The sequence below is a fragment of the Cricetulus griseus genome, chromosome 7 (assembly GCF_003668045.3).
Source record: "Cricetulus griseus strain 17A/GY chromosome 7, alternate assembly CriGri-PICRH-1.0, whole genome shotgun sequence".
NCBI classification, from domain to species: domain Eukaryota; kingdom Metazoa; phylum Chordata; class Mammalia; order Rodentia; family Cricetidae; genus Cricetulus; species Cricetulus griseus.
The window spans coordinates 118,351,711-118,364,488 of record NC_048600.1 but is presented as its reverse complement, the minus strand read 5'-3'; the positions used below and the strand labels follow the sequence as shown (position 1 = coordinate 118,364,488).

At 44.0% G+C, this 12,778-nt stretch overlaps 1 protein-coding gene across 1 annotated transcript in view; it reads left to right on the top strand.

Annotated features, from left to right (window-relative positions):
• Marchf10 (membrane associated ring-CH-type finger 10) overlaps positions 1-12,778 on the top strand; it is a 92,487-nt gene that overhangs the window by 65,144 nt on the left and 14,565 nt on the right. Inside the window, 2 exon segments of the mRNA XM_035448276.1 lie at positions 3,199-3,365; positions 6,436-6,545. Of these exon segments, the coding sequence (XP_035304167.1) occupies positions 3,199-3,365; positions 6,436-6,545 (277 nt within the window).

The following is a 12,778-nucleotide window of genomic DNA, read 5'->3' as shown; positions in this document are numbered from 1 at the left end:
GTTGTAGGGAGACACCCTAGCCCCACCCAATAGTCCTGGGACAGGTACCAGGTGGACCCGGAACTCGCCCATAAGGGTGTGGTGAAGGAAAGCCGGGGTGACGTAAGGGAGCTTCTTAAGGGCGGCACGTGGGGACCCTATCTCTTTCTGGCCGCCCTTGCTGGGTTCTTGTAACCTTGCTCTGGCCTGCGTTTTGCCCTGGTGTTTTCTTAAATAAAGAGACTTTACTATCACGGATTACAGTTCATCTTTTGGCGCACGCTCCAACCTTTATTCATCAGTGTGTGCCATGTGTTCGTATCCTATATGTGTGTGCACTCGTGTGCCTGCCTCTGTGTGTGACCATGTAAAGGCCTGCACTTGACATCAGGTGTCTTCTTCAGTTGTCCACTTTATTTGTTGAGGCAGGTTCTCTCACTAAATCAGAGCCCTCCAGTTCCTGCTAATCTAGCTACCACAACTTTCCCCCAAAGTCCCCATCTCTGCCTCTCAAGTGCTGGGATTGCAGGGGGCTCCATACCTACTCTGCTAAGTAAGAGTTTCTAGCTGTCGGTTTCTTTTCTTTTCATAGTAACACAAGCTACAAGAAGATGATCCATGGTTAAGGCCAAGAGACCTCACACTCACCCATCTTTACCAACCCTGACAACTTCAGACTTACTTGTCAGATGTCTGGACTCCAACCATCCCAACATAATGTCTTTAGATTCAAAACAGTTTTTTTTTTTTTTTTTAAATGCAAGTGCTTGTAGACATGGACCTCTGCATTAAACAGCTGACATCACGGAGTGTTTGTTTTCTCAAGTGCTCTTTCTTTCTGTATATAAAAGATCTTAATATTTATCTTTTCAAAAATGTCCATTTTAGGAAATGTTTGTAAATGAAGATTTGTTTGTTTTTTATTTTGAGATAGCATCTGGATACGCAGTCCTGGCTGGCCTGAAACTCATTCTGTAGATCAGGCTGACGGCAAACTCATAAACTATCTGTTTGCCTCTGCCTCCCAAATGCTGGGCATTTGTGGGGATCTTCCTCCCTACACTAAGTAGTTGTCCTTCTGGTGTAGACTGGCAGATTGTCCCAGCTCCACAGATGCTAAGCACACCCAGTGGTGTGACGGGTCTCTTCTGTCCTCTTAGTCTTGTCTGTCTTTCCCTAACCTGGTGTTATAACATCCTAATGTCTGCAGCATTTGGAGGCTGTGATAAAGGACAGTGGACAGCCACCCCTCGGGTTCTGTAGAGTCCTTGACTGCACACGTGAGGGTCTGCTTGCTGGGGCTCTTTGATTGGAATACACGGAATCTGTGTGCTGTCTCAGCAATGCTGATGTGCTGAAACACTGGCTCTTGGTTTGCTCGGCATCTCTCTCCTCTGCGTCTTTATGCAGTCTGTCCTTTTCTGTACAAAAGCCCTTCGATTCATCTCTAGTTCTTTTGTTTGCTATTGTTTGCTATTGAAATGATATTTTCAATTCTAACTCTTTGTGCCTCATGTATAGAAATGCAATTGACTATAATTTTTATTTTCTCAGTGTTTTGTTAAACTCTCTTACTGTGTCCAGTACTTTGTAGATTGTTTTGGTTTTCTGTATAGAAAATAATTTAGACTAGGAACAACATTTTCATTCCTCTCCTTTCAAACCCTATGTTTTTAATGCTGTTTTAAATCTTACAGTATTGTATCAATTTTTAAAGGGTGGCTGGTTTTATATTAAATGTTTATTGCCTTTTGATGAATCTCCTTTCAGAGCATAACCCCACTTGCTTTACCTATAATAGTGTCTAGAAACACACACCTCTTGATCAAAGGGAACACACATGCCTAAGATTTATAATGTGCATTATAAAATCACTTTTTGAGAAAGTTCTAGGTGCTGGGGAGACAGCTTAGTTGGTGGAGTGCTTGCTGTGGTCTTGTGAGGGCCTGAGGTTGGATGCCTAGCATCCACGTAAAAATCCATGCTGAGACAGGAGACTCCCTGGGACCTGCTGGCCAGCCAGTCTAGCCAATCGGTGAGCTCCACGTTCAGTGAGAGATCCTGCCTTAAAAATTAAAGTGGGATAGCACAGCATGGCAGCACATGTATCTAATCCCAGCACTCAGGAGGTAGACACAGGCCAATCTCTGTGAGTGTGTTAACACCCAACTGGTTTATGTAGCAAGTTCCAGGCCAGCCAAGATACACAGTGAGACCCTGTCTGGGGGGCGGGGGGAGCAATAGAAGAAGACACCCAACATCAACCTCTGGCCTCCACATGCACACATGTGCTCACACATGGGCACGTGCACACACACACACACACACACACACACACACACACACACACACACACACACACAATCAAACCCTGGGATATCTACAGGACTTGCATTTGCTACCTTACCACACAAAGACCACCCAAATGTTCATAATTATTTTCTTCTAGTATTTTTATATTCTTATTTTATATAGCATAGTGCAACAGTTCTCAACCTGGGGGTCACAACCCCTTTAGGGTTGTATATCAGATATTTATATTAAGATTCATAACAGTAGCAAATTACAGTTATGAAGTAGCAATGAAATAATTTTATGGTTGGGAAGTCAACACAACATGAGGAACTGTATTAGGGTTCTAAGTGTTAGGGAGGTTGAAAGGTTGGCATAGAGATTGACATTGTTTTTTTTTTTCTTTTTCTTTTTCTTTTTCTTTTTCTTTTTTTCTAGTTTGCATTTGCAAACATAACTCTAAAGCTTTGGAGGCAAACTTTGAACCCAGGAGCTCTGACTATGACTCCTGTGAGTTTACCAGCTTACATAGCCAGCTTCCTCAGGGTGACTAAGGCAGAGAGAAGGGCTCTCTTGGCCTAATCCCTCACCCCCACCACCACCATTTTGTACGGATGGGAATTGGAGCCATGACCTCCCACGTGCTAGACAGACACTTGACCACCGAGTTACATGCCCCGTCTTGCTACCCATTTCTTGATTGGTCCCTCCCACAGAGCTCACACTTATCAGGGACTGCACAGGAGCCTAATATATGAAAGTGTGCATCAATGATCAGTAACTCCATCTGGAGAAGCCCTCGCTGGGTTAGAACCCCGGCAGACAGGCATATTCCTTCCCCCTTCTCCCATGAGTACCTTGGGAAACGGCATTTATAGCAACAACAAATGTGGGGACTCCTGGTCACGAGGCTTGTTTTCTGTTTAGTCTCCTGGAGGAGGACTCCGAGGAGGAGGGAGACTTGTGTCGCATCTGTCAGATAGCCGGGGGTTCCCCAACCAACCCGCTCCTGGAGCCTTGTGGCTGTGTGGGAAGCCTGCAGTTCGTTCACCAAGAGTGCCTGAAAAAGTGGCTGAAAGTGAAAATAACATCAGGTAGGTGGGGAAGGAAGCGAGGCAAGCGTGCTGCGGCATATAATTTATCCGAGATGCCAGTGTGGGCCTGGGAGCCTTGTCAGCTGCTTGCTGTCAGGGAAATCCGGCCAAGCCCAGGATTCTTGTTTCTAAATGCTGTGATGGGAGGGTAAATGGATATGGTGTGTGTGTGTGTGTGTGTGTTTAAATCTGAGAGAATCTTGGAAACAAATTCTCCTCCCACTTGAGGCCTGGTGGACAAGATGATAAACTCACCTCCAAGGAGGAAAGAAGAGGACGTGGGTGGCCAGTAGACCCTCAGCAAGCATACTGTAGCCCTGTCCAGTTAGTAGCACGAAAGACCCCCCCCCCATACACATACAAACACACACAGAAGTCTACTTCATTTGGAGGAGGGGGCTGGGGAGGTGACTCGGTGGCTAAGAGCACTTGTTACTCTTCCGGAGAACCCAAGTTCATTTCCTAACACCCACCTCAGGCAGCTAATAACCACCTGTAACTCCAGCTCCGGGGGGATCTGGCGCCCCCTTCTGGCCTCTGTAGTTACTCACACGTGTGTGCATACACATCCTCATAAATAAAATCTCTTTTTAAAAGAGCTCAAGCAAAGCTGCCTGTTTGCCAGAGGGGTCAGTAGAGTGTCATTCTGATTTTCTAGATCTATGCTAAAGGGCCTTGCATGTGGCAGTTTTGTCAGACTGATCTCAGAGCTGGGTGTGAAGCCCCCTCTCAATTCTCCCAGGAAGTGACAACCTAAATACAGACCCATGGGAGGTAAAGATGCCTTGCACAAGATGAGGGAGGAGCTAGACTACCTAGGCTGGGGGGCGTTACCTGAAAGGGGCTCCATCTCAGTGGTCAGGTAGAAAATGGCCGCCGTGTCTTGCAGACTACCCTCCCTGGAATTGGTACTCCTCACCAGATCCTGGTCTCCCCTCTTCCACATCCTTGTCTCTGGCTAAGTTTCAGATCTAGAGCTTCATTCTTCCCCCACGGGTTATGGCCGTATGCCCTCACCATGTAATCAGGGTAATCATATTAACCGGCACTCTGTTTCTATGGGTGGATTTTTCCCTCCTGAAAGAAATACAGAATCAATCCCCAAACCCTTAAATCAGTATCTACAAGCAAAGAACTCAATACAAATGGGGGAGGGGGGTGTTTGGGAGACTGACTGCTGATGGATGACTCTGCCTTCGCTGTGGCTACTCCTTCCCTGGAGAGATGTAAACAAGGTCTGCTTCTCCATAAGGTCCCGATGACAAACCAAAGTATGAGTCCACCACCGTTTAACCTGGAGAACCAATGGGTTCATTGTGCTTACTCACAGAGTGTAAATGAGGGGTTATTGGCAGAATCGTGGGTGGCCCCAAAGCAGCTGCACCGGCAAGTCTTCACCCATAGCCACATCAGTGGAACCCTTCTTCAAGTCACTTCCCCCAACCTGTATACTCTAGGACCTCTTAGACCCTCAAACCACTTGCAGTTAGGGCAGAACCACAAATGGTTGGGAGGAGTCCCCGAAAGCCCAGTGACTCTCCTCGCCACTACCTCCTTGTCAATGGACCTCAGGCCCTGTCTATTGTGATGGACCCTTGCAAGCAGGCACAGTTAATCTGATGACCATGTGGCTGTGTTGCTTAGAGGAACAAATTCTACAACAGTCATGCAAAGGCTTTCTCTTACTAGAAATTCAAGCCAATTAAACATTTAGCACAGGCCAAAAAAAAAAAAAAAAAAAAACCAAGATAAACATGATGCTGTTTTGATGCTTTTGGATATATTCAACAGGATTAGACTGGAGGACTCATGGATGCCCAGCCACCAATAGCATTGCTGATGGTGCAAAAATAGGGAAGAAAGGAAGAGGGAGAGAGAGAGAGAGAGAGAGAGAGAGAGAGAGAGGGAGGAGAGAAGGTGCAAGCAAACAAAAATGCAGAAAGGGGAAAAGAACTGTTCTCTGTGATTTACTATTTCTTTATATCCACCGTAGAAAGCTAGAATTGGGGTATAAGCCTGCAAAATTCTGATCATTAAATAGGTGCAGGTAACTGATATGTTTCCTAGTAAGAAACGTTAACTAAATGCTGCAGCTATGTGTGTGGTGGTCGGGGGGGGGGGGGCTTACCATGGAACAGCCATGGTTCTGCAGCTTTTGTTTTGGCCTTGGGGAAACAGAGCGAACTGGGCACAAGCAGAGCAAGTGCTGGTCACATTTTCATAAGGACAGCGGCACGGGGAGTCTTCTACTCCTTCTCCCAAATGAGTCTAACCCAGATACTGCTGTACCTAGAACCCACACCTGGGTCCTTACTCCCTTGCCTCGGGTGGGAGCAAAGCCATTGGCTGAGGATAACATCTTCTGTGGGCTTGGTACTAATTTATTTATTGCAGAACTGTTTGGTCTGCAAGGGATCGGGGAGACCATAAGTCCAAAAGTCACTCCTCCTGCAAAGGCCTGTGTTAGAGAGGCTTCCTTTCCGGGTAGCAATTCCAATTCTAAGAAGCATTATGTTTACATATTTAGATAGAAGCAAGACATGTTATTTAAAAGTTATGGAGATTTCACATGCCTGAAGCTCAAATAATAAATGACCACAAAGGGAAAAAGATCTTCAGAGCTCAGATTCAAGGTCATTTTCTCCAGAAGATGATTGACTAGGAAAATCACTGAAGCTTAGAATTCCTAACACACACAAGTTCAGTTTCAAAATATCTCCTGTCCAGAGTGCCAGCACAGACTCAGAGTTGCATATAAAGTTGCATATAATATAAAAGTGGGAGGAGGAGGAATGGAGAGATAACTCATTGGTTAAGAGCACTTGACAGCTTTTCCAGAGGTCCTGAGTTCAATTCCCAGCAACCACATGGTGGCTCACACCATCTGTAATGGTCTGATTCCTTCTTCTGGTGTGCATGAAGACTCATATACATAAAATGTATAAATATTTAAAAAAGTGTGTGTGTGGAGAGAGAGAGAGAGAGAGAGAGAGAGAGAGAGAGAGAGAAAGAGAAAGAGAGAGCTTCCGAATTATACTCTCTTACATATGATTCTTACTCTTGATTCCAGGAGCAGATCTGGGTACTGTGAAGACCTGTGAGATGTGTAAACAAGGCCTTCTGATAGACCTAGATGACTTCAACATGACTGAATTCTACCACAAGCACCAGCAATCCCGGGTAAGACATATTGCTGCCACCTTCTCCATGTTCTAGAGCAGGCATATGATCTAAAGAGATGGCTGGATGATTAAAAGCACTTGCTGCTCTTCAAGAGGATCTGGGTTTGATTCCCAGTACCCATATGGCGGTCCACAACTATTTGTAATTTCGGTTCCAGGGGACCCAATGCTCCCTTCTGGCATGTGTTGGCACCAGGCACACACACACACACACACACACACACACACACACACACATACACAAAAATTAAATAAACCAATCATTAATAAATTAAAAAAATAGATTAGATGTTTGAGCAGAAAGCAACTTAAGCTCCTTGGTCTAAAGATTGTAAAAAGCCCAAGTGTGATATGGATTTGAGTCTATTTGGCTCACTCCTTTGGCTCACTAAATTGAAATTGGAACACTGGAAAACTGAGAAGTCTCAGCCATCGGGATTGACATCCACATGCTATTAGGGACAAAAAGGAGAGGTTGGGGTAGCCAACTGAACCCTTGCAAACAGCAAGAAAGGATGGGTAAGCCCCATGTCCAAATTTGCTGCAGTAATTTAATAACAACAACAGAAAATAAAGTCAAGATCTTGGGGGAAATGGTCCCCAACTTAAATATAGAGTATTCTGGGTAATGAAGACCTGCTAATAAGCATGAAGTAAATGCTTATGTGTGCATTACAACCCACAGGGAGCTGGGGGGTGGGATAAGTGGAGACAACTCTCCTGGGGCATTCGGATTACATTGCTGAGAATGTGAAAAAGTTAATTAACCTCAGGTGGAAGGTGATTTATGCCCAAGGCAAAGTTAATCACTTAATTCTCAGGCAAACAATCTTCTATTTAGAACTACAGTCTCCAATAGAGAAGCCACAAGCCACCTGTGACTAATGAGAAAGTGGCTAGTTCTAATCAATATATATTGTATATGATAAATACTCACTAAATCAAATGCTTGGTGCCAAAAAAGCAAGTAAAATAATCACATTTTATATTGAATTTGTACTTCTTGTCCTGGCTAGTTTTATGTCAGCTTGACACAAGCTAGAGTCATCTGAAAGGAGGGAATCTCGATTGAGTGAATGCCTCTGTAAGATCCAGCTGTAGGACATTTTCTTAATTTAGTGATTAATAGGGGAGGGCACAGCCCAGGGTGGTGATCCTGAGTTCCAGAAGAAAGCAGCCTGAGCAAGCCATCAGAGCAAGTCAGTGAGCATGTCCCATCCATGGCCTCGGTATTGGCTTCAGCCTCCAGGTTCCTATCCTGTTTGAGTTCCTGTCATGACTTTCTTCAGTGATGAACAGCAAAACGAACATATAAGTCAAATAAACACTTTTCTTCCCAACTTGCTTTTTTGGTCACAGTGTTTCATCACAGTAATAGAAACTATAACTAAGACACTTAATCTATTTGTCAATACTATAGCAAAATGTGTGAGACTGGACAGCTTCATTAAGAAAACAGGCTTTAGAGCTACAGGAGCAGTGGCTGACTACACTGAACACACACAAACACACAAAGAAAGATTACTGTGTAGATCGTGTTCTTAGGTTCAAAGGCTTATATCTGGTGATGATATGCTTGCTGGCAGATTCCTGAAGCAGGGTATGGCATCACATGAAAAGGAGGGGACAGGTAGTGTGCGTGCGTGCGTGTGTGTCTGTCTGTGTGTGTGTCTCTGTGTGTGTCTGTGTGTGTGTGTGTCTGTGTGTGTGTGAGTGTGTTCAGATCTCCCTCCTTCTTGTAAGTCCGCCAGGATGCAATCACGGGTCTTCATCTTGGTGTCCTTATTTAACCCTCTTCCCTCCCAAAGAGCTTTTTTGTGGGTTTTAAAGTTATTGGTGTTTCCACTTAGCATAAAAAACAACTGAAGGCTGGAGAGACGGCTCAAGAGCTAGAGCACTGGCTGATCTTGAAGAGAACCCAGGTTTGGTTCCCAGCACCCAAGAGCAACTCACAACCTTCTGTAACTTCCAGTCCCAGGAGATCTGACCTCCTCTTCCGGTCCCTGCAGATACCAGGCGTGCGTGTGGCACACAGACACTCATACACGTAAAATTAAAAAATTCAAACAGAAGCAATGGGCTTTATTATGGCATTTTCATACTTGTATGACTGCTCTTTGGTCACATTCACACATACTGTTGTAGGAGTCACAGAGGTCTTTGTCCTTGTGATGAGCACTAGGGGAACCTGGAATGTTGGCACACAGGGTTGTTCCCTAAGGGAAGGAATGCAATGCCTGGCTGGGGCAGACATATTTTCTAGCCTGGTGACCTTTATGCTGTCTGTGTGACTAGAGATTTTTTTTTCTGCACCAGACCCTTCCCAGACCCTTATGGGAAGCTTGGTTTTCTTAATCTATAGAGCCCATTTTTATGGACTTTACGAAGAGTTTCGATATAGTCATGGCTGATCTGTATTTAGCTTACTTTGTTCCTCAAGGAGATTTATGTGTACTTTGAGTCATACTGGACTGAGTTAATCATCACCAGAAAATGTTTCACCAACATGTGCTGTGATTAAATATGCCTACAAAATAAACTACTGGGGGTCAGACTCCAGAAGTTTGAAACAATACCAACTACTGAGTTGTCGTGAACCAAACTGCCTTCTTGTCCTCCTAGGCGAGTCGCTGTGCTGGCCATGGAAGTAGTAGAGACTCCTGTGTACCCTGACCCATCCTTTCTCCCTCGCCTCTTGCTCATGCTGTGGCCCGCTCCCCAGATAAGGCTTCCACCTTCTTACTTCATGGTGGGTGTGCTAATCAGGTTTCATCCCTATAATGAAATACCTGGAGCTTTGCTTTGGCTCCTGGCTCTGGAGGTTGAGGTCTAAGGTTGAGCAAGTCCCATTACTTTTGGGTGAAAGCAGCATTCTGCAAAAGTGTGAGAGAGCAAACTGCTCTCTTTGGAGCCCAGAAGCAGAGGAAGAAAGAAGGCAGCTCTGGAACTCGGTATTCTCCTTCAAGAGCTTGAACAGAGTGGCCTGAGGACCTCCTGAAGGCTTCACCTCCCAACAGTGTGACCCTGGGGACCAGCGCTCTAACACCTATGCCACAACAAGGGAGATTTGGTCTCACAGAAGAGCCCTTGGGGCAGAGGACCCAGGCTCGGTTCCCAGCACCCACACGACTGCTCCCAGTTTTCTGCAACTCTGGCTCCAGGGGATCAGACTCACTCTTCAGGCTACCATGGGCACTTCATGTATGTACTATACATATATACATGTAGGCAAAACACTCATACACATAAACCTATCTTTAAAATTTTTTAAAGCAGAGGCTGGAGAGATGGCTCATTGGTCAAGAGCACTGGCTGCTCTTCCAGAGGATCTGGGTTCAATTCCCAGCAGCAACATGGCAGTTTACCACTGTCTGTAACTCCAGCTCCAGGAGATCCAACACTCTCACACCAGACATATATGCAGGCAAAATACCAATGCACATTGTTGTGGTTTGAAAGAAAATGGCCCACAGAAGTGGCACTATTAGGAGATGTGGCCTTGTTGGAGTAAGTATGGCCTTGTTGGAGGAAGTGTCACTGTGAAGGTGGGCTTTGAGATCTCAATATGCTCAAGCCACACCCAGTGTCTCAGACCACTTCCTGTTGCCAGTGAGTCAAGATGTGGGACTCTCAGCTCCAGCACCATGTCTGCCTGTACAGTGCCATGTCCCACCATGATGATAATGGATTAGAATTCTGAAATTATAAGCCACCCTGTTACGATAAATCTTTCCGCCAAAAGTCGTTGAGCCCCACCGCCACCTGTGCGCTTTACGCCAGCCGCCCGCCTGAGTTAGGGCCCTAATTAATGCACAGAGAGACTTGTATTAGGTACAAATGCTGCTTGGCCAATGACTAGGATTCTCATCTGTTATCTCAGTCTTAATTATCATAAATCTATATATTTTATAAGACTTATCTTAAAGAGGATGCATTCTGCTGACACCCTCTCTTGCTGGTGGATCACATTGCACTGCTGGAGGAAGAGCAGAGGGGAAAAGGGACACTTCCTGTTTCTCCTTGCTTAAATATGAGTCTCCTTGCTATGTCACTTCCTACCTGGATCACCACTTCTCTACTACATTTCCCAGAATCCTCTTTGACTCTTAGTCCTGTCTAACTTGCTGTCTCATTGGCCAAACAGTATTTTATTTATCATCCAGTAAGACAAACACATACACAGAAGCACTTCCCCCATCATCTCCTCTTTTCTGTCTAAATAAAAAGGATAATTTATCTTTTATAATAACTGAAGAAAACTATAACCATAACTATCTGTCTTCAACTCTGTCAAAGACCACAGAAGGATAATATACTCTAGAATTGACAGACACATCTCGTTACCTGGACAGTCACTCAAGTTCCTCTGTAACGTTAGGGCATCCATCTTCAGCCCATAGGCCACAGTGTGTCTGGCACACTTCTCCATAGGAACCCTTTAGTACTGTCTTGTTTTGTAAGTTCAGCAGTCATTTTCTTGTGGGTCCTGCACGTCTAGTTTATACAGCAACAAACAGTCCAGGCAAGAGCAGTTTCTTGCCCAAATGGCTAATCTTGCCATGTTGAAAGCAAACTCCATAACGATTTTCTTCGATGCCCATCCTCCTTTCTGAGGTAACTGGTGTGCCAGGAGCAGTTGTGTCTCACTGCCAAGAAAAACCCTAAACCATTTAAATGCCATATTTCTGTAGGTCTTTGAAAGGTTTGAAGAATACCTAACCATCTCAAATACATCTCTGTATATCTAGAAAACCTAACTAACCTAATTATAAGTTCTGACTATTATAGGTGACTATATAATCTGTATTTAACTATGCATATCATTTTAAAAGATCTGTATAAACACAATACCTAAATGAGAGGAGACATATACATATCACAAAATTGACCTTAAAGTTGTATCAATAAATGAAAATCCATACCAATGCAAAGTATTCATTCCTATATCCTATTCCCTTTTTTTCTTTAAAAAGAGATTGACTATGCTCATTATCATTTATAACAATTCCATTTAAATGAAAACAAACATTTATAAACAATATTTGGGAATTTGGGCGTCGTTCCTTCTAAACTGCTTCCTGATGATTGGGGGCGATGTTCATGTCATAGGATCATGATTGAAAACATAGAAACCTGACCAAGTCCTTGTTTTTGTAGTCTGTAAGGCTGCATCATCTCAGCTTCAGGGGGTCTTGCTTGATCAAACCATATTAGTCTGGAAGGAATCCATAGCTTTTTACTTTCTGTGGAAACACAAGCAGAAATTCTTTTTCCAAGTAGCCTGTCCTTAGACTTAAATTTTGAAGTCAAAGCATTTTTAAAATGTATAAGTTGGATTAATTTAGCAGCATTTATAATCAAATGTATTTTAGCAGCGGTAAATCTTTCCTCGGCAATCAAACAATTTAAAGACAACAACATGGCATATAGTATCCAGATTCTCTGTGTATTTTTCATCTCTAGGTGGCTTTTTTACTATTCTACTTTTACTTCCTTTTGTTTCTTTTTTTCTGAGATAGGTTTTCTCTGTAGAGATCTGCCTGCCTCCACCTCCCGAGTGCTGGGACCAAAGGTGTGCGCCACCAATGCCCCGCCTTCTCTATTTCTTCCTGTTACTTTTTTTTTTCCCCACAAGCCTACATACATTTTTAAATGCAGTGTAAACCTTTAGAGGTTTTTCTTTATTTGGATCTGTCTTTATCATCTCAGAAGTGCCGAATCTAAACCCCAAGAGCACCTGGACGGCGCGAGCATATGGAAGCTGCTCCGATGCCTCTCAGCGGCCCGACAGGGCAGGCTGTGGCAGCCGGTTTCCCTCTTTCTCTGGGAACCTTGGGGCATGGGGTCATCCTGCTCACTGACACCAGATAATGTGGGAAATTACCAATACGGAGCCAGGTAGAAATACAAGGGATTTTAATAGGGAAAAAGCCTTACTTACAGAGCAATTAAATGTCTTCCTTTATAAGAGTTGTCTTGTTGTCTTGGTGTCTCTTCACAACAACAGAAGCCCTAATTAAGCAATATGTAAAATAAAAATAGATAAATCATTTCTAAAATTTTAAAAAGCAAAGATAAGCCTTACACCAACACCTCAGGAACCACATGAGAGTGGAATGAAATACTTAAAAATCCAGCCAGCCTAGAGATCTATACCCTGTAAAATTCTTCAAAACTGGGAGCAAAATGTAGACTTTATTAAAGAATTAATACAAAAACAAAACAAACAAA